This window comes from Hyperolius riggenbachi, chromosome 3 (assembly GCF_040937935.1).
Source record: "Hyperolius riggenbachi isolate aHypRig1 chromosome 3, aHypRig1.pri, whole genome shotgun sequence".
NCBI lineage: Eukaryota > Metazoa > Chordata > Amphibia > Anura > Hyperoliidae > Hyperolius > Hyperolius riggenbachi.
Window position 1 is genome coordinate 85252596 of NC_090648.1, and position 25171 is coordinate 85277766.

The 25171-nt window shown below is 44.9% G+C and overlaps 1 protein-coding gene across 1 annotated transcript; it reads left to right on the plus strand.

Moving 5' to 3' along the window:
* Positions 1–780: 780 nt before the first annotated feature.
* Positions 781–24788, plus strand: LOC137562173 (adhesion G protein-coupled receptor E3-like). The gene is made up of 10 exons (XM_068273506.1): positions 781–808; positions 4165–4352; positions 5839–6006; positions 9706–9900; positions 14456–14691; positions 18334–18394; positions 22285–22376; positions 22574–22742; positions 22828–22926; positions 24088–24788. Exons 1-10 carry the CDS (start codon positions 781–783, stop codon positions 24151–24153), a joined length of 1302 nt encoding a protein of 433 aa, XP_068129607.1. The 3' UTR covers positions 24154–24788.
* Positions 24789–25171: the final 383 nt, after the last annotated feature.

Here is a 25171-nt window from a genome sequence, read left to right on the forward strand (position 1 = left end):
CTGCAGGGCCGGTTCTAGACTTTTTGCTGTCTGAAGCAAACTTGTAAGGATCCGCTTCCCCCCCCTCCCCCCTGATTTAATCACACAGCACCTGACAATTGCCTCCCTCCCTCTCTTGCCTCCTCCCTCTCACTCACTGTCAGACTCCTCACACAGCACAACGAGCTAATTTTCCCCAATGATGAAATCCCACCACTGCCACCAAAGTGACATTCCAGCCTCGCGATTCCGTCTAAACGATGTTAAAAGACCGGTTGCTAGATCGTCCAGTAGAAATAATGTGGCAAAACGCTAAATTCCGTCTTATCTGCTCCAGTTACCATTTGGGGGAATAGTTGCCACCGAAGGCTTGAAACACGGTGAACAGTCTGACCGCTAAAGATTGGTCGCACTGCTGCCGACAATGTAATGTGACAACAATCCCGTATTACTAGGCCACAGTTGCCATGCAGGTCTCGTGCACTAGCTATTACTAGAGGCAAATCCATGGTGTGCACAGTAAATGGTTAAGATTGGTTCATGGTGCCCATACATGTACAATCTCGATTGTCTGCGCAATTGGGAAATAAAATGATTGACTTTGCGTAATTCGGTTGAACTGATCGAATTTGCACAAGTCAGTCAGAGTAATTGATTTTGCTTGAAAATCAAGGTAATCACTGCCACCATCCTCCGAGATTATAACGAGACGAAGGAATCTCAACGCTATCATAATATGGCAGCCAGCCCAATCACGTCCGATCTGCTCCATTCACTGTTCGGGGAATAGTCACTCTATGAATGCTTGAAGACTGTGAGCAGCATGACGGTAAAGAAGAGTTACTGGGTCCATATATGATGCAATCTCGATTGTATGTACAATTGATTAAAATTATTGATTTTGCACAGGAAATCGGGGTACTAGCTATTCCTAGAGGGAAGAAATGGTTATTTACAACCTAGCTAGCAAATCAACAATTTAAAAGAAAATAATAAAACAATGCGGTAGTATGACTGACTCTTCAGAGGGCAGATTCTTTGTAACAACAATAAGTTGACCAGAACAGGCACAAGACTGAACGATAAAATCGTTCCTTTTATTTTAAAACTACATACACACAAATATACTTAGCCAACAGATTGGGTTGATAGAAATGAGTTAGAGATGAAAAGGGAATTGAATGTCTTAATATACACTTCAAAATACCATATATGAATCTGAAGAAATCTCTAAGGCCTTTGCTGATTTCTATGAGAAGTTGTATAATATAGATTTATCAAAACTTATGAATGCAGAAAACTTCTTAGGAAAAATTGATCTACCCTCACTGTCCGCATCAGAAAGGGAATCGATAGAAGCACCAGTAGGGATGCTCGCTAAATTCCGCGGAATTGTTAATTTCGTCCGGAATTAGGTCAATTCCGATTCCAGTATTCGGAACGGAATTGCTAAACCTCTCAAATGGAATCCCGCGGTAATTTTATTATTTCAGCGGAATTTTCCGGCATAAACACACAACATAACTCTCTCTCTCTCTCTCTCCTCTCCTCATCTCCTCTCTCTCTCTCTCCTCTCTCTCTCTCTCTCTCTCTCTCTCTCTCTCTCTCTCTCTCTCTCTCTCTCTCTCTCTCTCTCTCTCTCTCTCCTCTCTCTCTCTCTCTCTCTCTCTCTCTCTCTCTCTCTCTCTCTCTCTCTCTCTCTCTCTCTCTCTCTCTCTCTCTCTCTCCTCTCTCTCTCTCTCCTCTCTCTCTCTCTCTCCTCTCTCTCTCTCCTCTCTCTCTCTCTCTCTCAAAAAGCAGAAAAACTGTGCGTTTGTAAATTGCAAAAAAAACATGAACGCAAACCACACGTTTCCCCTGCAAGGGTATTTACTTTAATAGCCTATATAACTGTGTTTTGCTGTTTGCAGCAGCCCGCAAAACATGCAATGGGCTCAATTCACAAAGCAGTGATAACTTAGTTAGCATGCCCTAAAAGCCCATAGTAACTTATGGTGCGCTAAACTTTGCGTGCTAACTGCTAAGTACAAATCCTTAACCAGCTGAGCGGTCTGGACGAGCTCAGCTCGTCCAACACCGCCAGCGGGCTGCCGCTCAGGCCCTGCTGGGCCGATTTTAACGAAATAAAAAGCAGCACACGCAGCCGGCACTTTGCCAGCCGCGTGTGCTGCCTGATCGCCGCCGCTCTGCGGCGATTCGCCGCGAGCAGCGGCGAAAGAGGGCCCCCCCTAGCCGCCTGAGCCCAGCGTAGCCGGAACAAAAAGTTCCGGCCAGCGCTAAGGGCTGGATCGGAGGCGGCTGACATCAGGACGTCGGCTGACGTCGATGACGTCACTCCGCTCGTCGCTATGGCGACGATATAGCGAAACAAGGAAGGGCCGCTCATTGCGGCCTTCCTTGTTTATTCTGGGCGCCGGAGGCGATCGGAAGATCGCCTCCGGAGCGCCCTCTAGTGGGCTTTCATGCAGCCAACTTTCAGTTGGCTGCATGAAATAGTTTTTTTTTTATTTAAAAAAAAACCCTCCCGCAGCCACCCTGGCGATTTAATCAGAACGCCAGGGTGGTTAATCATGCTACTTTTTCTATTGAATTGATGATAATGGTACATGCTAGGCCAGCTTTAGCATGTAGTGTAGTTGGTGGTCTAGGGGGTAAGACAGATACCCACTACACACTGCGACCCTGGGTTCAAATCCTGGCTAAGGTATGTTAGCTGTTTTGAAAAACTGCAATTCCCTACAGGATGATACAAATGGGAGGAAGAGGAGGAGGATTTTTTTAAAAAATTCCGACGGAATTCGGAATTCCGCGGAACTTCATTAAATCCGGCGGAATTTTTATAGCGACGGAATCCGTGAATTCCGGCAGAACGGAATTTGTTGGTTATCCCTAAGCACCAGTATCGGAAATTGAATTTTGTGAAACTGTAGCTAAACTCGCAAAACAGAAAAGTCCGGGCCCAGACGGCTTTAGCGCAGAATTTTACCAACATTTTGCCCCAGTACTGGCTCCTCTTTTCTGTAACTTAGTTAATAAACCAAGAAGAAAAAGTTTTCTCAGATACAACCAACCAGGCAACAATTACCTTAATCCCTAAAGAAGGAAACTCTGGTCTGGAATGTGCGCATTTCAGACCAATAACCCTTATAAACTGTGATGTTAAGATTTATGCGAAAATTCTGTCAAACAGACTAAGTGTAGTAGTGGATACTTTACTGTGGAATCAGCAGGCAGGTTTTAGGAAAAAGAAACAGATACAAGATAATATTTATATCGCAATAGACCTTATTCATTTATGTAGAACATGGAGGGAGGAGTCAGTAATGGTGGAAATAGACGCAGAAAAGGCCTTCGACCGTCTCTCTAGAAACTTTACATTTGCAAAAGTTAGGTCTGGGCAAAAAATGTATCGACAGAGTTACAAAACTCTATAATAAACAAAGTGCAGGGGTAAAGGTTAACAACCTCATATCTAACCTATTTCAGATAAAGAATGGAGTTAGGCAAGGATGCCCATTGTCCCCCTGGTTGTTCAACCTTAGTATTAAACCCCTAATTGATGTGATGGATGGGACCATAAACCTTCCAGGAACTCTTGTGGAAAGCTTTTCACACCTAAATGAAAGATTCTGTAATTAAAAGCTATCAGTGCTTGCTGGCAGAGTCAGGGAAGAGAGGAAAAAAAAGTTGATTTAAAAAAATGTCATTTTGATATTTTGGAATGTGCGTTTGTGACTACATGATGCATTCGATACGACATATTCAATATGACATATCGAAGGCATCACAATGACCTGTTCACCTCACTCTCCTCTTGCTTCGCCTCCTACTCTGACTGGATACGGTTAGTGTAAACACAGTACAAACATGCCGACCCCTGTAATCTCTGCGCCTGATGCAAATGTTTCACCCGGTTTCATGAGAGAACCGGCCCTGGTTCTCTGACAGAATCTCTCTGGGAATGAACTCCAGTAAGTAGAACTAAGTATGTAGAAGACATCTCAGAGGGGAGTCACAACAGAAGATCTATCCTCTATGAACTTGGTCCAAAGCTAAAATGCTAGAGCTGGAGTTTCCGTTATACGTAGTAGATTCTCTCATTGTCCTGAATTGTTGTATACAGTATAGAACATATAGACTACGTAGTATGCTTTGTCTGTATTGCATTAACCTTTTCCTTTGCAGATGGTGCCCTGCTAATCTCCTATAAAGACCTGCAGTCCAAGGTGAATGGCAGCCTTCTTGATGCTTTAGGAGAATCTGATCAAGAAGACAGAAGAGAGATTAACTCGCCCATAGTGAGTGGAGCCATCACCAAGCATAATGTACAACACCTGGACCCTCCAGTGAGCTTCCACCTCCGGCTCCTGAAGGTCAGTATGAATAGACGAATGAGCCTTGTCATGGCTGATATGCATAACGGAGTTCTCCTTAATTTAGGCACATCAGGTTGGAGTCTAAAGTTTTTTTGTAGATGGAGACTTAGAAAAGAGAGACCACTCTTCACTCAAAAGAGCTTAAAACCAGAGCACATACCATAAAGCCATAAATACTTGTATGCATATGCATTTAAAGGTTTCTGCAAGCTTTTATTGATGATTTATTTGAGGAAGTCCGAGGCGAACCAAGAGTGAAAATTAAATACGTACCTAGGGAAAGGGAAGCCTCTGGATCCTTTAGAGGCTTCCCATGATGTCCTCTGGACCCTTCCCCACTGCCCAGGACCCTCTGTAACATTGGGGTTGAGCTCCTCTTCTGGCACAAGCACAGCTGTTTTTCACCCGTGCGAACACAACCATGCCTGTGCGGTAACATGGTGCCACTTGTGCATGAGCAGCTCCATCTTCCTGAGCAGGTGCTGCCATACTCCCACAGTAGAGCACGGCCCTGATGTTGATTCTGACAAGCCCTCGACAACAGGGGACCAGAGGAAGGTGTGAGAAGCCTCTATAGCAGAGTCCCCAACCCTGTCCTCAAGGCCCACCAACAGTGCATGTTTTGCAGAAAACCACAAACACATGCACAGGTGAGGCAATTAGTGTCTCAGCAGAGCTGATTAACTACCTCTGTGGATTTCCGCAAAACATGCACTGTTGGTGGGCCTTGAGGACCGAGTTGGGGAACACTGCAAGTCTATAGGATCAAGAAGAGGCTTCCCTCTTCTAAGATAAGTATGTGTTTTTGTATTTGAGGTTTGCTTCAGATACACTTTTAAGGACCACTATTGATACAAATTTAAAAAATTTAAATACATGAAAACACATAAATAATAAGTATATATCTCCCAGAGTAAAATGTTCTATAAATTACTTTTCTCCTACGTCGCTAACAATTACAGTTGGTAGTAGAAATCTGACAAAACTGACAGGTTTTGGACAAGTCCAACTGTTCATAAAGGGTTTGGTTTTCAAAAGCACTTAGTGAATGGCAGTTGCTCAGTCCAACTGTCAGAATAGATTGCGAACAGGTAGGTGGGGCTGTCTGCATCTTTCGTATAGATACTTTCTAGGGAGTGCTTTTGTAAAGAATAAATGAAATATTGAGAATCCCCATGAAGTGATGGACTAGTCAAAAACTTGTCAGTTCTGTGAGATTTCTACTTACTACTGTAAGTGACAACAACATTGGAGAAAAGTACAGTATATTATAGTTCATTTTACCCTGGAAGAAACATACCGCTTATTTGTATGTGTTTACATGTATTATACATTTTTTTAAAAAAATTTGCGATCGAGGTCGTTTCATTCTGTCCAGTTCCAATAAATATATACATGTGTAATACTAAATAATAATAATATATGTCTACCTATAATTATGTAGGTATTATTAAAGTTTTCTACCCACAATTTCCTGTTTCAGGATGTTCCACCTTCCTTCACTGTAGAATGTATGTACTGGGATACAGAGCAGAAGGTTTGGTCAAGCGATGGATGTGAGACCAAGGAGTCTGACCGGATAAACAGCACCCTCTGTGTCTGCAGCCATCTGTCTTCCTTCGCTGTCATCATGGCTACCCATGACTTTCAGGTAATGTCAATTCAATCAGATCTGTCTGATGGCCCCATCCACCAGTGTGTGGCCCCCTTTGCAGTCAGGGCACACATAAAGCATTCGTTATAAGTGATCCAGGGTCCTAGAGGGAATCAGAACTAAAAGGAATATGGAGGCTGTCACCTTTATGCCCTGTATGGTATTGATATGCCCCAGATTGTTAGTGTCCCCTTAACGTCATGACATAACCACATTGCGTTATTATGCTAGCGCCGTGTTACACTTGCAAGTACACAATGAACTTATAGGCTCCAAAAACAGCTGATGGACAGCTGATTTTGGAGACACCGCACAGTTGCCCTATAATAGAGTGCTGCCCAGCCCTGAAGCAGCGCAGTAAGCTTTGATTAGAAATGTACCATTCTCTGTACGGGGATGCACCGTTCTCCGTAGGGACTGCACCACTACTTTAGTACTGCAGCAAGCAATAACAGAGAAAGGAGGTGGCAGTTAACAAACCTCCCAACTTTTTGAGATAAGAAAGAGGGACACTTTAAGACACACCCCTGCCACACCCCTAGTCACTAATACCAGAAAGTATTCAGAAGCAAAAGATGCATATAACTCAGACCACACTGGTCAGTTAAACACGTTTCAGTAGAAAAACACATATAAATTTACATAGATCTGTACAGGGACAAATGAGGATGTAAGAAAGAGACAGAGAAGGATTTAGTTCCAAAGAGGGACTGTCCCTATCAGGGGCATAACTAGAAATCACTGGGCCCCCCTGTGAAACTTCGGATGGGGCCTCCCCCCCCCCCCCCCCCCCCCCCCTCCCCACTTTCTGGACCGGAAAACTGAGAACCAATGTTATTCAGTTGGCTAGTGCACATTTGAATGTGTTTTCCCCATGCAGATAAAACAGACAGCAGTGAAACACTGCACACTGCACACATTTTCTCTATCAATTGCATTAGCTTCTGTGATAAAAACCTGCATGTTTTCACACATACAGACACACATGGTGTGCAGAAAACGCGTACAGAAAACCAACAAACGAGTGTGCTCCCAGCCTCAGCTTATTGCACTCACTCTGTCCTAGAGTTGAGCCGAAATTTTCGTAATTTCGCATTACTATAATTACGCATGCGAAATTTGCGATTACGATGCGAAATTACGGTAGCGTAATTGCCATTAAAATCGTAATTGAAAATACCGTAAGCGTAATTTTCAACGCGTAATTTCGCGTTTCGTTCATGCCGTAATTTCGCATTAAACGCTACCGTAATTTCGCGTTAAACCGTAACGCTCCGTATAATATAAAAAAGCCGCGGGCTTTAAGGGTTAATAGCAAAGCCCCCTTAAATGCTAAGAGCCTCAAATTTGGAGAATATATTAAGGAGATCAGGAGGAATAAGAGGAAAATTGTAACTACGCCGCACCCGACGTCACTCGCCGCTCAGCCGCCGCAGCATACACTTACGCGTCCGTGCAGGACGCTAAGTCCCCGCAGCTCCCGCTGTCCACCCCGCCCACATCTTTCACCCACATGTGGGTGACATGTGGGTGACATGTGGGAGAGGCGGGGAGGGCTGCGGAGCCGGCGGGGACTTAGCGTCCTGCACGGACCCGACAGAGCTCTGAGCTATATAGCTCAGAGCTCTCTAAGCATCTTTGTATTTGGGCTCCAAGGAGCCCCATTGGTCCTTAGCAGACCAATGGGGTTCCTTCAAATCAGAAGTCTGCTAAGGACCAATAGGGCTCCTTGGAGCCCAAATACAAAGATGCTTAGAGAGCTCTGAGCTATATAGCTAAGAGCTCTGTCGGGTCCGTGCGGCGGCTGAGCGGCGAGTGACGTCGGGTGCAGCGTAGTTACAATGTAACAAAGTTGTTACATTGTAATAACTTTGTTACATTGTAACTGATAGAACATTTCCGAGGATATTGCGTGGGATCATTTATTTAAAGGGACAGGTAAGTATTATTGGTTAATTAAGAATATTAAAGGACTTTTTTCGTGGTTATGGTTTTTGTTCAATTAAAATACTTTTTCTAAGTGTTTGTGTGTTTATTTACTTTTAACTCTTAAAGGAAATGGGTAAGGGGTACAAGTACCTCTATACTCATTTCTCCTGGGAGGGGGGGTGGGCATCTGGGGGACCCCTTTTTAAAGGGGACTCCCAGATGCCACCATGAAACCCCCCCCCCCCCCCCAGGAAATCGCGGCCTCCACCTCCACCGCCCATCGGAGGTGGAGAAGAGCCCCTTGTCCTTGGATTGGACAAGGGCTCGGAGGGGGAGGGGAAAGCTTGGCTGCCCCTCCCCTTCCGAGACCCCCCAATCCATGGACCATGCGGGCTGGTATAGTCAGGGTGCGGAGCCCCACGCGGCTGGTGCTCCGCATTCTGGCTATCCCAGCCTGCATGGGGGACAAGGGGTTAAAGAGGTCTGGGAGGGGGGACCCCACGTTGTTTTTTTTTTATATTTCCCACACTCAGAACGAAGTAAGTAAAACTCTTCCCACTTGGGGGAATCTATGAAAATAATACACTATTGTTACCTGTGCAAAAAAAACTGACATTTTCCGCATTTAAAAGACATTTTTGCCCTTGAAACTTAAAAATCGATTTTCTCAAAAACTATAAGGTCTTTTTGAAAAAAAAATTTTTCCTCTTATTCCCACTGATCCCCTTAATATACCCTAGGAATTTGGTGTTCCTAAACGTTAAGCAGGCTTTGCTATTAACCGTTAAAGTCGGCGGGTTTTTAAATGTATACATTTTTACTTTGAAATTTTAACATCGATTTTTCTCAAAAACTATAAGGTCTTTTTGAAAAAAAAAATTTTCCTCTTATTCCTCCTGATCTCCTTAATGTATTCTCTAAATTTGAGGCTCTTAGCATTTAAGGGGGCTTTGCTATTAACCCTTAAAGTCGGCGGCTACCTAACATTGATCCATGCGTCAACTTTTCCGCTTGGGAGCATGGCCATACGCATTAAGTTCGTAATACCCACTGTAATGCTAAAATTACGCGAAAATTACGGTTACGCGAAATTTCGCGAAATCCTTCTTCATTACGATTATGTACTTACGGCCATAATCGTAATTACACTAATTACGCGAAATTTCGCGAAATCGTAATTACGTCATTACGCTCATCTCTACTCTGTCCTCCTCTGATGAAGCAAAACTGGCTCTGCAGACTTCTCCAGCATCACTACAGTACACAGCTCCTGGGAAGGTTGGTGCCTGGGCACTGTACACAAGAACCTGCTGCACACTGGATAGGGACTGTCTACAAATCTTTGTCTACAAAACTTTGTATGATTCCTTATCAGTGGCTGAGCAGATGCAGTCATTAGAACAATTGTGCAGAGAGCAGAAAGCTCAGGACAGGAAAAATAAACTTTTCCCTCCACGGGGGCCCCCCTGCGTCTTCTGGGGCCCCCTGCAGCTGCATCCCTTGCAGGGACTATTGTTACGCCCCTAGTCCCTACAAAAAATGGTCAGTTGGGAGCTATGTAATATAGCAGCATTCTGATTAGAAATCCACAAAGGAATCTTTAGCGTGACAAGAGCATTACATAGTTTTCAGGCTAGAGATTGCACAAAGACAAAATACAGGGTAGACTTTAAATACGTGTTTACTGGGAGGATGTGCAATCCATAGTTAATACTGGTGCTATTATGGTAGAAAAGACGGTTACCATTTTACCTGTCTCATTTCCAGGACCATGAGGGCCTTCTTCTGATCTCCCGCTTTGGCCTGACTGTGTCTCTCATCTGCCTGTTCTTGTCCCTCCTCACCTTCCTTCTATGCCGTGCTCTGAGGAGCGCTCACACCTCTGTGCTGACCGCTCTGTGTGGATGCCTCTTTGTAGGGCAACTCCTGGTTCTGGTGGGCCTTCGCCTGACTGACAACAAGGTAAGTGGTCTTTTTGCATCTTAAAGCCTAATTAAACCCAAAACTGAACAAAGCAAATTTTCTTGGCAATCACATAGAGTAGGGTAAATTAGCAGTATTACCTATGGAAGTGAGCTTTTCAAATTCAAATACTCATTATGCAGCTCTGGTTATCTGTAGCTTAGCAGCTAAGGGCCTCTAGTGCCTCTGTTGTTTCCTATTATCAGTTAAAGTCAATGGGAACCATGATGAAAAAAAAAAGCCAGATACTTACCTAAGTAGAGGGAAGGCTCTGGGTCCTAATGAGCCTTCCCTTTCCTCTCCCAATGCCTGTTACAGCGCAGGATCCCCCCAGGGCGGGCCGTGGCAGAGGCGAGAGAGGCTCCAGCCTCAGGGCGCAGTGTAGGAGGGGGCGCACAACTTACTCAGCTATCATTCCCTTATTGTGTTTGAAGCAGAGAGAAAAAGAAAAGGGGATACAAGGCAGTGATTGCAAGCCATATAACTAGAGATTAAGGTGTTAGGGGGGTTTGGGGCCCTGGGGTGCCTCTTAGTCTAATAGCAATCAGTGTGTGATGGTTGGGGTGGGACGGAGGGGCGGACTTTGGTGTCTCAGCCTTGGGTGCTGGAGAACCTTGTCCCAGCTCTGGATCCCCCATAGCAGCATTCGACCAATTTGGTCAAATGCTGCTGTCTCTGCCGCCGAAGGGAGGCTTCGGAACCCAAGTGCTTCAGAAGTCAGTCCACTCCATACTGCGCACGCACGAGCGCCTTCTCTCTCGTGCACTCGCGTATGCGCAGTATGGAGCCGCCTGTCTTTAGGGAGGACTCGGTTCCCGAAGACTTCTGGAGTCCCTCGACGTGGGTGATACAAACGGGGAATCTAGCGCCGCACCAAGGGCACCGTCCGGGAGATGAGACCTTTAAAGGTAGCTTATGTCGATGGTTCCTTTGATTGTAACAACACCAGGGTCATCTAAAAGACAAAATGAAAGCAGGAGCTCAATGGTGCAGAATCGAGTGAAATTTGGAAAAGCAAAATGCTAAGGATGTGCATACTTACGAAGGTGGGTTGCAAATCCTTGTAACCACCGTCAGAGCAGGCAGGAAATCAACCACCCCCGCTTGGTTTGCCAGGTCTGTAACAGTAACTAATCGGTCGCACCCCGAATGTTCTTTAGGACAAACTAAAAAACTATCACCTCTAAAGGTATGACAAGACCTGTAAAACAGGAGTGGAGACGCCCAATGCATAAAATATGGACTAACAAGCTGTTAACCTTTAAACAGAGAGGTAGAAGAATTTGGACCAGTTTATTGAAAAAAACATCGTTTATTTGAGCAGTCAAATTGTATGCTATGGGTGCCTCCATCCCTGTTTTAACCCTCCTGGCGGTCTATTGAAAACCGCCAGGGGGCAGCGCTGTAGTTTTTTTGCTTTTTTTTTTTTTTTTTAAATCATGTAGCGAGCCTATGGTTCGCTACATGATAGCCGCTGCTCAGCGGCATCCCCCCAGCCCCTCCAATCGCCTCCGGCGATAGGCGATCAGGAAATCCCGTTCAAAGAACGGGATTTCCTGGAGGGCTTCCCTCGTCGCCATGGCGACGGGGCGGGATGACGTCACCGACGTCATGGACGTCGTGACTTCTAAGGGAGACCCAATCCACCCCTTAGCGCTGCCTGGCGCTGATAGGCCAGGCAGCGCAGGGGTCTAGGGGGGGGGGGGGCTCTGCGGCGGCGCGGATAGCGGCGAATCGGCGCGGGGCGGCGGCGATTGGTGTGCTGACGCAGCTAGTAAAGTGCTAGCTGCGTTCAGCAAAAAAAAATAAAAATACGCAGATCGGCCCAGCAGGGCCTGAGAAAATCTCCTGTGCGGCTTACCCCGAACTACGTTCGGGGTTACCGCCAGGAAGGTTAAAGAGAAACTCCGACCAAAAATTGAACTTTATCTTAATCAGTAGCTGATACCCCCTTTTACATGAGAAATCTATTCATTTTCACAAACAGACCATCAGGGGGCGCTGTATGACTGATATTGTGGTGAAACCCCTCCCACAAGAAACCCCTCCCACAAGAAAAGTTCGAACTTTTGGTAGTTTCCTGTCTGTGAACCTTGTTGCATTGTGGAAAATACCTGTTTACAGCTGTTTCCAACTGCCAAAAACCATGCAGCAGCTACATCACCTGCCTACCGTAAAATGTTCACTGGAGTTCCTCTTTAAGTGTCATGAATTTAAACCAAAATAAAGCCCCATCTATCACCATAAAATGCACATTAAACACAATGAACAGTTGACTTTAATTTCTGCAAATGGCAAAGCTTGTTCTCATTGCCACGGTAAGAAATCCTCTGGGTAATGAAGACAATAAATAATAATGTCTAATTATTCCATGCTGAATCATTGTCTTCATAGTAGATTTTAAAGGCATATACTTTTATTTTTTATTTATTTTCATAATGCAAATGAAGCATTATTCCTGCTAGTAAGCTGTCAAATAGTCGCCCATACAAATTAAAGAGGCTGAACAACATTAAATGTACTTGTAATTTCCCAGAAATGACCATGAAGGATGTATAATGCTAGATTAATGAATGATATGACAGAACACAATTATCATTCTGAGATCGTAATCTTCCGCTTCTTCTTCAGCACTGGTTACCATGGTGACTGTATTTCTTAATCTTTTGTTATGGATGCAGAAGAGAAATGTTTTGAACTGGTTGCCTAGTTTTCAAATTGAGACTCATAAATACGGAACAGCTGAAGAGTTCTATTTCATTTGCCAGATTAGTTTCCAGATGTGATATGAATATTTGAATAAAGTTTTATGAAAGCTGGCCTGAAAACAACTGTCTTTTCAGGACACCTATGAGAACCCCGGGCAACTTGAACTAAGTGCTAAGTGTATAATGAAAGAAAAATGATCAAAACAGTTTACCTCCAACTTTCTGCCTCTTCCTTGTGCTCTCCCGCCTCCCCTACAGAATATGACTACATGAGGCAGGAGTGCCATGGAGAACTCTGGTCTCTTTTCACTGCGGGGACCTACTGGGCTTCAGGGAGAGAGAATTGTGAAGGAAAGCTGTAGGGAAAAAAGTGGCCAATTTGGGTAATTACCTTGGGAAAGGGATCCTCCAGAGACTTCCCCATCCCTCCTTTACCAGCCTGTTCCACCGTCAACAATGGCTTGTCCATGGCTCGTATGTACGCAGTAGCATGGACCTGCTTGGGTGGAAAAACCCAAAACCCATGGCTTCAGTGCTACTGTGCATGCGCTAGCCACCTGCGCGGCAGCACAGACCCCATCGGGTTTGGCTTTTTCTGATGAAGCCTGAGCGGGTCCATACTACTGCGCAGGGGCAGCCTGGCCGCGCTTTGGGGGTCGTTCCTGAACGCCATAGTGGAGGAAGATGGGCGAAGCCTCTGGAGAATTCATAGCCACTCCCAAGGTAAGTATCTGCCTTTTTTCCCTGCAAACATCACAGGTTTGCTTTAAAGGACCACTTTTACGAAAGTCTGAACATTTAAGCTATACAGTATGTAAACACTTACAAAATAAAAAGCACGTTTCTTTCAGAATAAAATGAGCCATAAATTACTTTTCTAGAAATCTGACATTACTGACAGGTTTTGGGCTAGTCCATCTCTCCATAGGGGATTATCAGCATGGCCTTTATTCTTTATAAAGACACTCCCTGAAAAAGATTTATACAAAGATGCTGGCCAGCCTGCCTGCGCGCTGTATCTACAGGAGAAGGTACTGTAGCCTTTTGTATGCAAACCAGCGGCAAGTGCTATAGTCCTGAACTGCCCTGTATCATCCATTTTGTTGCGCTGAGGTAATACTGTTTGTTTTTTACTCTCTCCTTTGGGTCTGGAGCCGGCCCCTGCCTCTTAGCAGCAACTGTGTCCAACTTTGTGCTGCCCTTTTTCATAGTTTTTTTTTAAAAGGCATGAGGCCTCTGCCGCTACACCACTCACAACCCCCCTGCCCTCCCGCCCATGTCGCCACCGGTGCATGGGCCACAGGTCAGAGCACATGCTCACACACGGCCATGACACGTACCCGCGCGCGCATACGCCCACCCACCCCGTCCTCCTGTACTGCCCAATGTCCGCCTGCGTGCCGCACAATGCGCGCTGGGCACAACACACGGACACAGGAACAAAGGAGGACGCAGGGACACAGGGGTTTTATTATAGAGGATATCACGATAATATATGGTCAGGAGGTTTCTAAAAATCACATTATAGAGACTCTGGGTTGAGACGCAGGGCCGGGCCGAGGCAGAGGCGAGAGAGGCTCCAGCCTCAGGACGCAGGGTAGGAGGGGGCACACAGCTCACTCAGCTATTATTCCCCTATTGTGTTTGAAGCAGAAAGAAATAAGAAAAGGAGATACATGGCAGTGACTGCAAGCCAGATAACTAGATATTAAGGTGTTGGGGGCCCTGGGGCCTCTTAGTCTAATAGCAACCAGTGATGAAGGGGCGCACTTTGGTGTCTCAGCCTTGGGTGCTGGAGGACCTTGTCCCGGCTCTGTTCTGATATATCTGTTTCCTGTGCTCCTCAGGTCCTGTGTGGTGTGATCGCTGGCGCTCTGCAGCTCTCCTTCCTCTGTGCTTTCTGCTGGATGTCTCTAGAGAGTATGCTGCTCTTCCTGACAGTGCGAAACCTGCGGGCGGTGAACTACATGACATCTCAGCGCTCCCATTTCCCATATGTCTGTCTACTGGGGTTTGGAATTCCGGTCATCATTGTTATTATATCAGCAGCAATTAAACCGCATGCATATGGAACAGAAAATTAGTAAGTTTTATGAGTCACAATAAGAATTTATATTCTGTCACGCTCATTATTATTATTATTATTGTGACCCTGAAGTGGATCCATGCATACGTTTCCACTATTATAGCCTGCAAAAGACGTATTTAACAAACACACACTGAAAATGTTTTTTTCCTTATCCAGCCTTATGAAAAATCCTGTAGCTCTTCAAGCCTGCTTGCCGTCACCTGTGTAATCATCTCTTACCGCCTCCCTTATGACTCTTAGGCACGGTTCACATTAAAAAATATGAGCCAAACGGATCCGGTGGTCGGATCTGGTCTCCGATGCGCAGAAAAAGTGGGATCAGCGCATCACCAGGCCGCCTCTGAATGGCCTCAGCTCAGAGATGCGCTGAGCCCCCCCAGGAACTGCAAACGGATGGCTCTGTGCACACGGATTGTGAAAACTGATCTGAGCACAGATGAATCGGATCGTTTTCCACTCCGTTTGCCAGCAAATACATACCTAATGGCAGCAGCAGAGGCTTCCTCTTCTTGCGCTGTGATTACACAGCGAGTCATGTGACTAGTCACATGCCGCGTCATGTAGTCACATGACACTGAAGAAGACGGAAGCCTCTACCATTGGCCTTTATGTATTTAAGGCCCAAGTACCCTCGCTCAACCACCCATCCAGCTGCTGTACCCTCCCTCACCCTCCCGCCGTTCAGGTTTGCGTCCCCACATCAGTGTTGCCAACCTCAGAAATACTTTTTTACTGACAAAGCATACAAAATTTACTGACAGAACACTTTTTTTACTGACATCTAATATTACTGAAATTAAATGAAAGATATCACACATGAGCCCCACGTGCAATACACCGGCAACCACGTGGGCTGCAAATGAGGAAGAAGAGAGCAGTGGTGGACACCGGACAGATAAAGTATTAATGCACGGCATCTAAGGAGGGGGGGGGGAGCGGGGGACACTTTGATACATTTACATTTGGGGGATGCGATCAGGGGTTTCCATCATGTTTGTTTTCCATTATCGCAGCCCTTACCGCTGCATGCACCCGATCAAGCATGATAACCTGAGATTTTCCAGCATCTCCGATTGATACATACGATCGATACATGCAACCAATTTTGGTCCGAAATTGGTTTGAGTGTCAACTAGGCATGCTCTTGGTGGCACCGATTTTTTATAATATCAATAATAATTGTCTTATCTGACGGTCGATTGGCCACCAAGTCTACAGATGAATGGCCACTTTTAGCTAGAGCAGTGTACATTCCAGAATAATACATGAACTGATAAGCAGTAAGTGCTGTGATCTTTTGGGAGTGAGAGGTTTTTTTTTTACTGACACCACAAAGTTTTTTATGGACTTTACTGACAGCCCAGACTTGTTGACTTTTTTACTGACTGTCAGTAAATTTACTGACGGTTGGCAACACTGCCCCACATCCCCATACCCTGTGGAATGGTCCGTTTCTTCACCAGTATGAAGAAATGTTCCGTTCTCCATTGCCCCAATGCAAAAGCATTTTTTAACACTCCAGGAACGGAACGTACAGAATGTATCCGTACCAACAGAAGCATTTTACCAGTCCAATAGGCTAACATTGGATCCTTTCAGATCCGTTCCGTTTCTACAGTATATGTTACGGTTACCTTCCGTAAAAAAATGCAGATGTGAACTGGGCCTTATAGTCTTTTCCTCCTCTTGGCAGATAAGTCATCACAAGGGAGGGGTTGGGAGTGATCATGTTGGAGTCAGCAAGTTTAGCTGTGACTCTGACAACTCCAGTAGTCAATTACAACTGCAATTTGTGTATGGCTGAATAAGGCAACAGAAAATATTTTGGGGGTAAGAAACAGCACCTGTGTTTTTATTAATAACTTGTTTACTGAGATTGAGAAATACCATTTACACTTTTGAGACTCTCACATCTCTTCTATATAGTCTTCAGGAAGTTCTCTTCTATAACATTCCCCCTTCCTTCCCAAGTGTCTGCTCTAACCATCGGCTTCCTTCCTGAGTTCTCTTTCTTCTACCATTTATTCTCGCTCAGATTCTCCTCTTTATCAGTCATCACTTCCTGAGTTTGACTAGACCACCGGTTACATGTCATACAATTCTCCTATCCATTATTCATGCTTCTTGAGATTCTTCTGTCAGCCAAATATCTCCTGAGACATTTTGCAGTTAACCTGATATTCTTTTCTCCACAAAACTCCTTCCAGAAATTCTCCTCTCCACTGGTTACCATTAATGATGGTCATGTCTGGGATAACTAATGGAGACGCATGTGATTTGTATGATCAGCTGATAGATTTGCACAGCTCTGATTTACTGTAATCACATCCTGCTTTAGCACACGATCATGACTAGCAAATCAGAGACTTACATATTGATCGCCTGATGAATATTCAAGATTCAAGCATTTTATCGTCATCATATAACACAACAAAATTACCATACTTGACCAAACTGATCGTGTGCTTCTCTATGAGTTCTCCTAGACATGACCATCACTAGTTACCATCTCAGATATTCTCCTCTCCAGTCTCCACTGGCTAACATCTCAGAAATTCTTCTCTCCACTCTTTAGCATTTCAGAGATCCTCCTCTCCACTGGTCACCATCTTAGAAATTCTCCTTTCCACTTGTTAACAACTCAGGGTTTTTTCTCTCTACTAGTCACAATCTCAGAGATAATTCTCTCTACTGTCACCATCTCAGGGAATTCACACTCCACTGGTCACCACATTACAGATTGTCCTCTCCACTGGTTACCATCACAGAGATTCTTCTCTCCACTGGTCACCATCTCAGAGAATCCCATCTCCACTGGTCACCATCTCACAGGTTCTTCTCTCCACTGGTTGGTTATCATTTCTAAAATCCTCCTCTCTACTGGTCACCATCTCAGATATACTTCTCCCCACTGGTTACCATCTCAGAGATCATCTCCCTACTGGTTAGCATGTCAGTGATTATTCGCTCCACAGGTTTACATCTCAAGGACTTTCCAATCCACTGATCACCATTATTGTTTACCATCTCAGAGATCCTCCTCTCCACTGTTTACCATCTCAAAAATTACCCTGTCCACTGTGTACCATCTCAGAGATTATTTTCCCACTGGTTGCCATCTCTGATTCTGTTTACCATCTCACAGAATCCCCACTCCACTGGTTGCCATATCGGAGATTGCCCACTCTATTGGCTACCAATTTCAGATTCATTCTTCTGTCCACTGATAGCCATGACTGAGGTCATCAGGTACAGTTTTAGGTGAAGTGGTAAAAAAAAAAAAAAAGATGGAACCCCTTAAACTTTAGCACTGAACTGACCATAATATTGTAGTGACCTCTACAATACTAGACTGCAGGGCCCCTAAAGGCCCTGGTTAATTGCCCTTTTTACCGCATGGATGCACCAACCTTGTTCTCCTCCTCTCCTGTTACCTTTATAAAGATTTTACTTCATTATGCCATTTACATTTCCCAATCTTCAGTTCTCTCCACTGATTCCCCTTCTTCAAATTCCCTCCATCCGGTATTTAAACTACCTTAATTCTGCTATAATATAGAGTTGTGTATGTGCATTATAAATGAGAGATTTACAGATTATAGTGATAATTCTGCATTATTGCTGTGTTCTCTTTAGTTGTTGGCTCAAACGGGATCTCATCTGGAGTTTTCTTGGTCCTGTGTGTGTATTCATCACTGTGAGTATTTAACTTAAAGAGAAACTGTAGTGAAAATAGCATAATGAATATAATTGCTGATTTTTTTTTTACAATATTCATTTATAGATTACAGTGGGTTGCAAAAGTATTCGGCCTCCTTGAAGTTTTCCACATTTTGTCACATTACTGCCACAAACATGCATCAATTTTATTGGAATTCCACGTGAAAGACCAATACAAAGGGGTGTACATGTGAGAAGTGGATCGAAAATCATACATCATTCTAAACATTTTTTAAAAATAAATAACTGCAAGGTGGGGTGTGCGTAATTATTCGGCCCCCTGAGTCAATACTTTGTAGAACCACCTTTAGCTGCAATTACAGCTGCCAGTCTTTTAGGGTATGTCTCTACCAGCTTTGCACATCTAGAGACTGAAATCCTTGCTTATTCTTCTTTGCCAATCAGCTTCAGCTCAGTCAGATTAGATGGACAGCGTTTGTGAACAGCAGTTTTCAGATCTTGCCACAGATTCTTGATTGGATTTAGATCTGGACTTTGACTGGGCCATTCTAAAACATAGATATGTTTTGTTTTAAACCATTCCATTGTTGCCCTGGCTGTATGTTTAGGGTCATTGTCCTTCTGGAAGGTGAACCTCCGCCCCAGTCTCAAGTCTTTTGCAGTCTCCAAGAGGTTTTCTTCCAAGTTTGCCCTGTATTTGGCTCCATCCATCTTCCCATCAACTCTGACCAGCTTCCCTGTCCCTGCTGAAGAGATGCACCCCCCTAGCATGATGCTGCCACCACCATATTTGACAGTGGGGATGGTGTGTTCAGAGTGATGTGCAGTGTTAGTTTCGGCCACACATAGCGTTTTGAATTTTGGCCAAAAAGTTCCATTTTGGTCTCATCTGACCAGAGCACCTTCTTCCACATGGTTGCTGTGTCCCCCACATGGCTTATGGCAAACTGCAAACAGGACTTCTTATGCTTTCTGTTAACAATGCCTTTCTTCTTGCCACTCTTCCATAAAGGCCAACTTTGTACAGTGCATGACTAATAGTTGTCCTATGGACAGAGTCTCCCACCTGAGCTGTAGATCTCTGCAGCTCATCCAGAGTCACCATGGGCCTCTTGACTGCATTTCTGATCAGTGCTGTCCTTGTTCGGCATGTGAGTTTAGGTGGATGGCGTTGTCTTGGTAGATTTACAGTTGTGCCATACTCCTTCCATTTCTGAATGATCACTTGAACAGTGCTCGGTGGGATGTACAAGGCTTTGGAAATCTTTTTGTAGCCTAAGATCCCTGACCTGTCTTGTGTGTTCTTTGGACTTCACGGTGTTGTTGCTCCCAATATTCTCTTAGACAACCTCTGAGGCCCTCACAGAGCAGCTGTATTTGTACTGACATTAGATTACACACAGGTGCACTCTGTTTAGTCATTAGCACTCATCAGGCAATGTCTATAGGCAACTGACTGCACTCAGATCAAAGGGGGCCGAATAATTATGCACACACCACTTTGCAGTTATTTATTTGTAAAAAAATGTTTGGAATCATGTATGATTTTCATTCCACTTCTCTCGTGTACACCACTTTGTGTTGGTCTTTCATGTGGAATTCCAATAAAATTGATGCATGTTTGTGGCAGTAATATGACAAAATGTGGAAAACTTCAAGGGGGCCGAATACTTTTGCAACCCACTGTATTTAGTCAGTGTTTGTCCGTTGTAAAATCTTTCCTCTCCCTGATTTACACCCTGAAATGTATCTCTGGTGGTGACATCTTTAGTTCTGCCAGATGATCTGTACGGAATGTTAGTTACTGAGAGTTCTATACACAGAGGGAGAGGCTGCTTGCTTGGCAGTTGGAAAAAGCTGTTACAGTATTTCCCACAATGCAATGAGGCTCAGAGACAGCAAACTGTCAGAACCATGGTTATGACATCACACTATGGGAGGGGTTTCACCACAATATCAGCCACACAGACCCCCCTGATGATTTATTTGAGAAAAAGTTAAGATTTATCATGGGAAAGGGCTATCAGCTATTAAATGGGATGAAGTTCAATCCTCGGTTAAAGTTCATTTTTAAGCTTTTATCTCCATTTATCACATAACTTTTTGGGTACCCAGAGACATTAGATCAGGGGCAAACCCAGGATTTTCAAGGGGGGGATTCCTGAATGGTCTCCTTCAGACATGCACAATACAGTATAATATGGTAGGACATCATGCTGGATACACACAGTGCAATTTCCCATCTGATAGGATCTGACGATTATTTCCTAAATGTCCAATCTGCTTCCGATCGACAACAGGATCGATCAGGAGCAGTTTGGATACAGCCAGGGCCGGATTTGTATTCTTTACCGCCCTAGGCCACTGTCACCAGCCGCCCCCCTTTAGTATAGGTAGCGAGATGACCCCTCCCCCATTCCCTCTAATATAGGTAGCCTGATGACCCCTCCAGTATAGGTAGCCTGATGACCCCTCCCCCTTCCCTCTAGTATAGGTAGCCAGCTCGCCTTCACACTGCAGCAGCAATCAGTGTCACTCATTTCCTAGCTCGTTTCCAGTGCAGAAGCTTCCTCTTCCTTTCCTTCTCCAATGCTGCCCAAGTCCATAGCCGTCGGCCACAATGCAAACGTGCACAGAGAGCATGGTGGCTAGCAGCAGAGTACCACGGTCAGGAGCTAGCCTGATCTCCCTGCATTGCAGCATTTGCAAGCTTGCAAATGCTGCACCAGTTTAGCCCGCTGCTTTGGTGCCCCTCCTCCTTTGGTGCCCTAGGCCATGGCCTAGGTGGCCTAGGCCTAAATCCGGCCCTGGATACAGCTGACATTTGTAATGAAGGGGAAAGTGAAGCATTCACACAGCAGGGCACAGGGCTGTGCTCATACCTGACCTGTTAAGTTCCCCAGAGCTGCTCCATGCTCTGCACACACACTGCTGCTCCATGCTCTGCACGCACACTATTGCTCCATGCTCTGTACACACCCTGCTGCTCCATGCTCTGTATACATGCTGCTTCTCCATGCTCTGTACACACGCTGCTGCTCCATGCTCTGTACACACGCTGCTGCTCCATGCTCTGTACACACGCTGCTGCTCCATGCTCTGTACACACGCTGCTGCTCCATGCTCTGTACACACGCTGCTGCTCCATGCTCTGTACACACACTGCTGCTCCATCCTATGTACACACCCTGCTGCTCCATCCTCTGTACACACCCTGCTGCTCCATTCTCTGTACACACCCTGCTGCTCCATGCTCTGTACACAGCCTGCTGCTTAATGCTCTGTACACACGCTGCTGCTCCATGCTCTGTACACACGCTGCTGCTCTATGCTCTGTACACACGCTGCTGCTCCATGCTCTGTACACAGGCTGCTGCTCCATGCTCTGTACACACCCTGCTGCTCCATCCTCTGTACACACCCTGCTGCTCCATGCTCTGTACACACCCTGCTGCTCCATGCTCTGTACACACGCTGCTGCTCCATGCTCTGTACACAGGCTGCTGCTCCATGCTCTGTACACAGGCTGCTGCTCCATGCTCTGTACACACACTGCTGCTCCATGCTCTGTACACACACTGCTGCTCCATGCTCTGTACACACACTTCTGCTTCATGCTCTGTACACACCCTGCTACTCCATCCAAAGTCAGGGAAAGAAAGGGTGCAGTGCTGTGAGCTGCAGGATACCTGCAGATATTCTGGTGTAACAGATATAACTTGGGCCTGTCCCCAGACACTGCAGCGGCCCTAGTGTGAGGGGGGATTCTGGGCAGCTGTAATCTCCCCCTGCGTTTGCCTATGTAGATATCATGCATTCTTTATAATTATGATACCACCAGAATTAAATAGTCATAGCGTCCTGTCTCTGATCACATGACACATGCCGTGTTTTCTTCTTCCACAGATAAACCTCATTCTCTTGGTTCTCACATTTGGGCTGCTCAGGCAGAAGCTGGCATCACTCAATTCAAACGTTTCAACTTTAAAACACACTCGGTATGTAAAACATTTGATAGCATTTGATGATATGATACTTATTATCCCATCCTACCTATATTTATCTATCAAGACAGAGCATTTAATGAAACAGATTCTGAGGGTAACCTCAGGCTCCAGTTCCTTGGAACTTGTTTTTGCAGATCAGCCCGTCATCTTGTAAATTTCCCTTTGTGACTGGTTCCCTTTCTCCTCAGGCTTCTGACATTCAAGGCTCTGTCTCAGCTCTTCATCCTGGGCTGTACCTGGATATTTGGATACTTCCAGTTTGGGTCAGCTGCCCTGGTTATGTCCTTCCTCTTCACCATCTGCAATAGCCTCCAGGGACTCTACATCTTCGTTGTACATTGCATGCTCAACCGCCAGGTCATGTGACACACTCACCTACTGCTTAATATCTCTCGTGAAGCATTTTTTTAAATGACTAACAATGCTGTTGTCCCTCATACAGGTAAGGGAAGAGTACAGAAGAATGTACCGTAGACTCCACGCCAAGAGATCAGACTCAGAAGCCATTTCTGGCAGTACTGTTCCCATGACCACGAAGTCTGTAAGTCGTGATGTTGATGTAGTTGGGTTCAGATGTTTATGCTATCGTTTCTGCATACACCCCTTTTAGGGTAACTAAATGGTAGGATCAAAGACAGGGGTATTTGAAAGAAGATAAGGATTCCTCCAGTCTTCAATAGAACACCCTGCAAAGCATAATGTCTTATACTGTAATAATGTCTTATCATAAGGTCTTCCAATCGACTCCTTTGCGGCTGAAGGCTTCCAGGGTGTGACATTAGGTTCGCCACACCTACAGGTGAACAGGAATTTTGTAGAGAGGAGGACAGCTAGGCAAGCAGATGGCTGACTTGTTTCTTGTAGCAGGGATCAGGGCAAGTGCCAAATATGCTTGGCTAGTTAGCCATAGCAGAATTCAGGGCAGACGGTAGAAAGGCTTTGATAGTTGTTTTCGATAATTTGTATACTATCAAGTGATTATTATTGGGGACTGGGGAATAGGGTAGTGTGAAATTTGCGCTGGGGCCCAGGGCATGGTAGCGACACTACTGATCGTGCGTACATATGTGCCGGCCATGTGGTCATTTTAACGCAAGGATTAGCCAAAACAAGGCTATCTCTACGCTAAGTATTCTTGAGAAATACAACAAATATATGCCTCTACTGATTACCTAATTTTACCATTTGGCCGAGTAATTCGGGGTCCTGCTATTGCCGGCACCCGAATTACTGTGATTTTATTGAAATTCAGGGAGCGCCACTATAGCCGTAAAATATTATGGCCTATGGTGGCACCTAAAACAGGTGCAGTGTGGTGCCGAACAACCTGACTCAACTAATCATGACTACATGCACAGATGGCAATGCAGGTATCTCTGTAGTCATTAGGGCGATTGGCCCATTGTGGTAATGTTTCCAAGCCTGTGAACACTAATGTGTATAAGCTACTATGGGGCAGATTCACATAGCAGTAACGCCAGTTACATATTGCACGTTTGCCAAAGTGAGAATTAACTAGCATTACGCTCATAATTCTAGTCTAATGCGCATTATGTATCTGGTGTAACTAATGGTAAAATTGCAGTGCGCTACTTGCGCACTGTAATTTTAGCATTGCTTCGTAAATATGCCACACTGTGAGGTTTTCCTGATCCTCCCAACACTGACAGGAATAATCGTAAATCTTGTTCCTGTGTTACAGAGTCAAGTCTCAGAAGTACCAAGGATTGATTGGGAAGGCAGTAAATCCACAACAAACACAGCATAAGACCACTTGCTATCGAATGCTTGTCTTATTCCCTACATGGATCATCGCGAGCTGAGGAAGAAAGTTACTCCTTTACCTCTGAGAACTTCATGAACAACTGAGGACTTTGCTAACTTCTGGGACTGTTTTTAAGCACTGGCACTTTTCAGATTACCTCCGTTATTAAAATGGGCAATTAACTGCTAAAGATTCCCACTTTTCAGTGTTACCGCCAAATTTACAGTTACCGTTATTCAATGCCATAGCCTACCTTGATAGAGTGGAAGTGAGGCCCAATTGTCATGGTGATGAAAGTGAAGAGCGGAACAATGCTGACAGCAGAGCTCTGTCTTAAAGGATCTGGAGAGGCGTGGGCTAAGCCATGGACCAGGAAGACCAGGAAAAGAGAAAAGACACCAGGAGCCAAAAGTACAATATGTTAAATCACCAGGATAAGATGTATACATGTAAGGAAAGTCACTCATCAATATCTGGTTGCAGATATAACCTTCAACCAACCACCGATAAAGCTTACGGGAGGAATTCTCATTCGGGCGTGTGAGGATCCTCAAAGGTTTCGCTTCCCAGTGTTTTGGTAGGCCCTAGGGGGTAAGAGCCATAGTAAAATATATAACCTCTGACAAAGGTGTGACAGTTTGAAGACAAAACAGCAATATAACTCAAATGTAGGGCCAGACAATGTGTTTCCCAGGCATTTCCAAATTCATCAGCAATCATTTTATTGATCTTGTGGTTTTATTGCCCTGATGAAGCAGGAAGTGCCTGAGAAACATGTTGTCTGACCCTACTTTTGTGCAATACATTTATTTAGTTATTTTAGCTGCTTTGTGTTCTGTGGGAGAGTTGAGCCAACTACACCTCTCCTTCTTAAAAGCTTTTAACTATTGTATATATATTTTTGGGTGCATCCACATAACAAACTGTCTTAAATGTCTTAAAGGAGCCACACAACAAGAATCCTGGGGTCTCCCTTTACTAGGGACATTTAGCAGAAAGTCACTTTTGTAGTTGAACCCCT

What these genes read in the sequence shown, in the direction of transcription:
- LOC137562173 (XM_068273506.1), top strand. Translation starts at nt 781, where the DNA reads ATGCTTGAAGACTGTGAGCAGCATGACG. An exon ending in AGACTGTGAGCAGCATGACG is followed by an intron (nt 809 to 4,164) that starts GTAAAGAAGAGT and finishes TTTCCTTTGCAG; the next exon opens with ATGGTGCCCTGCTAATCTCC. An exon ending in TTCGCCTGACTGACAACAAG is followed by an intron (nt 9,901 to 14,455) that starts GTAAGTGGTCTT and finishes TGTGCTCCTCAG; the next exon opens with GTCCTGTGTGGTGTGATCGC.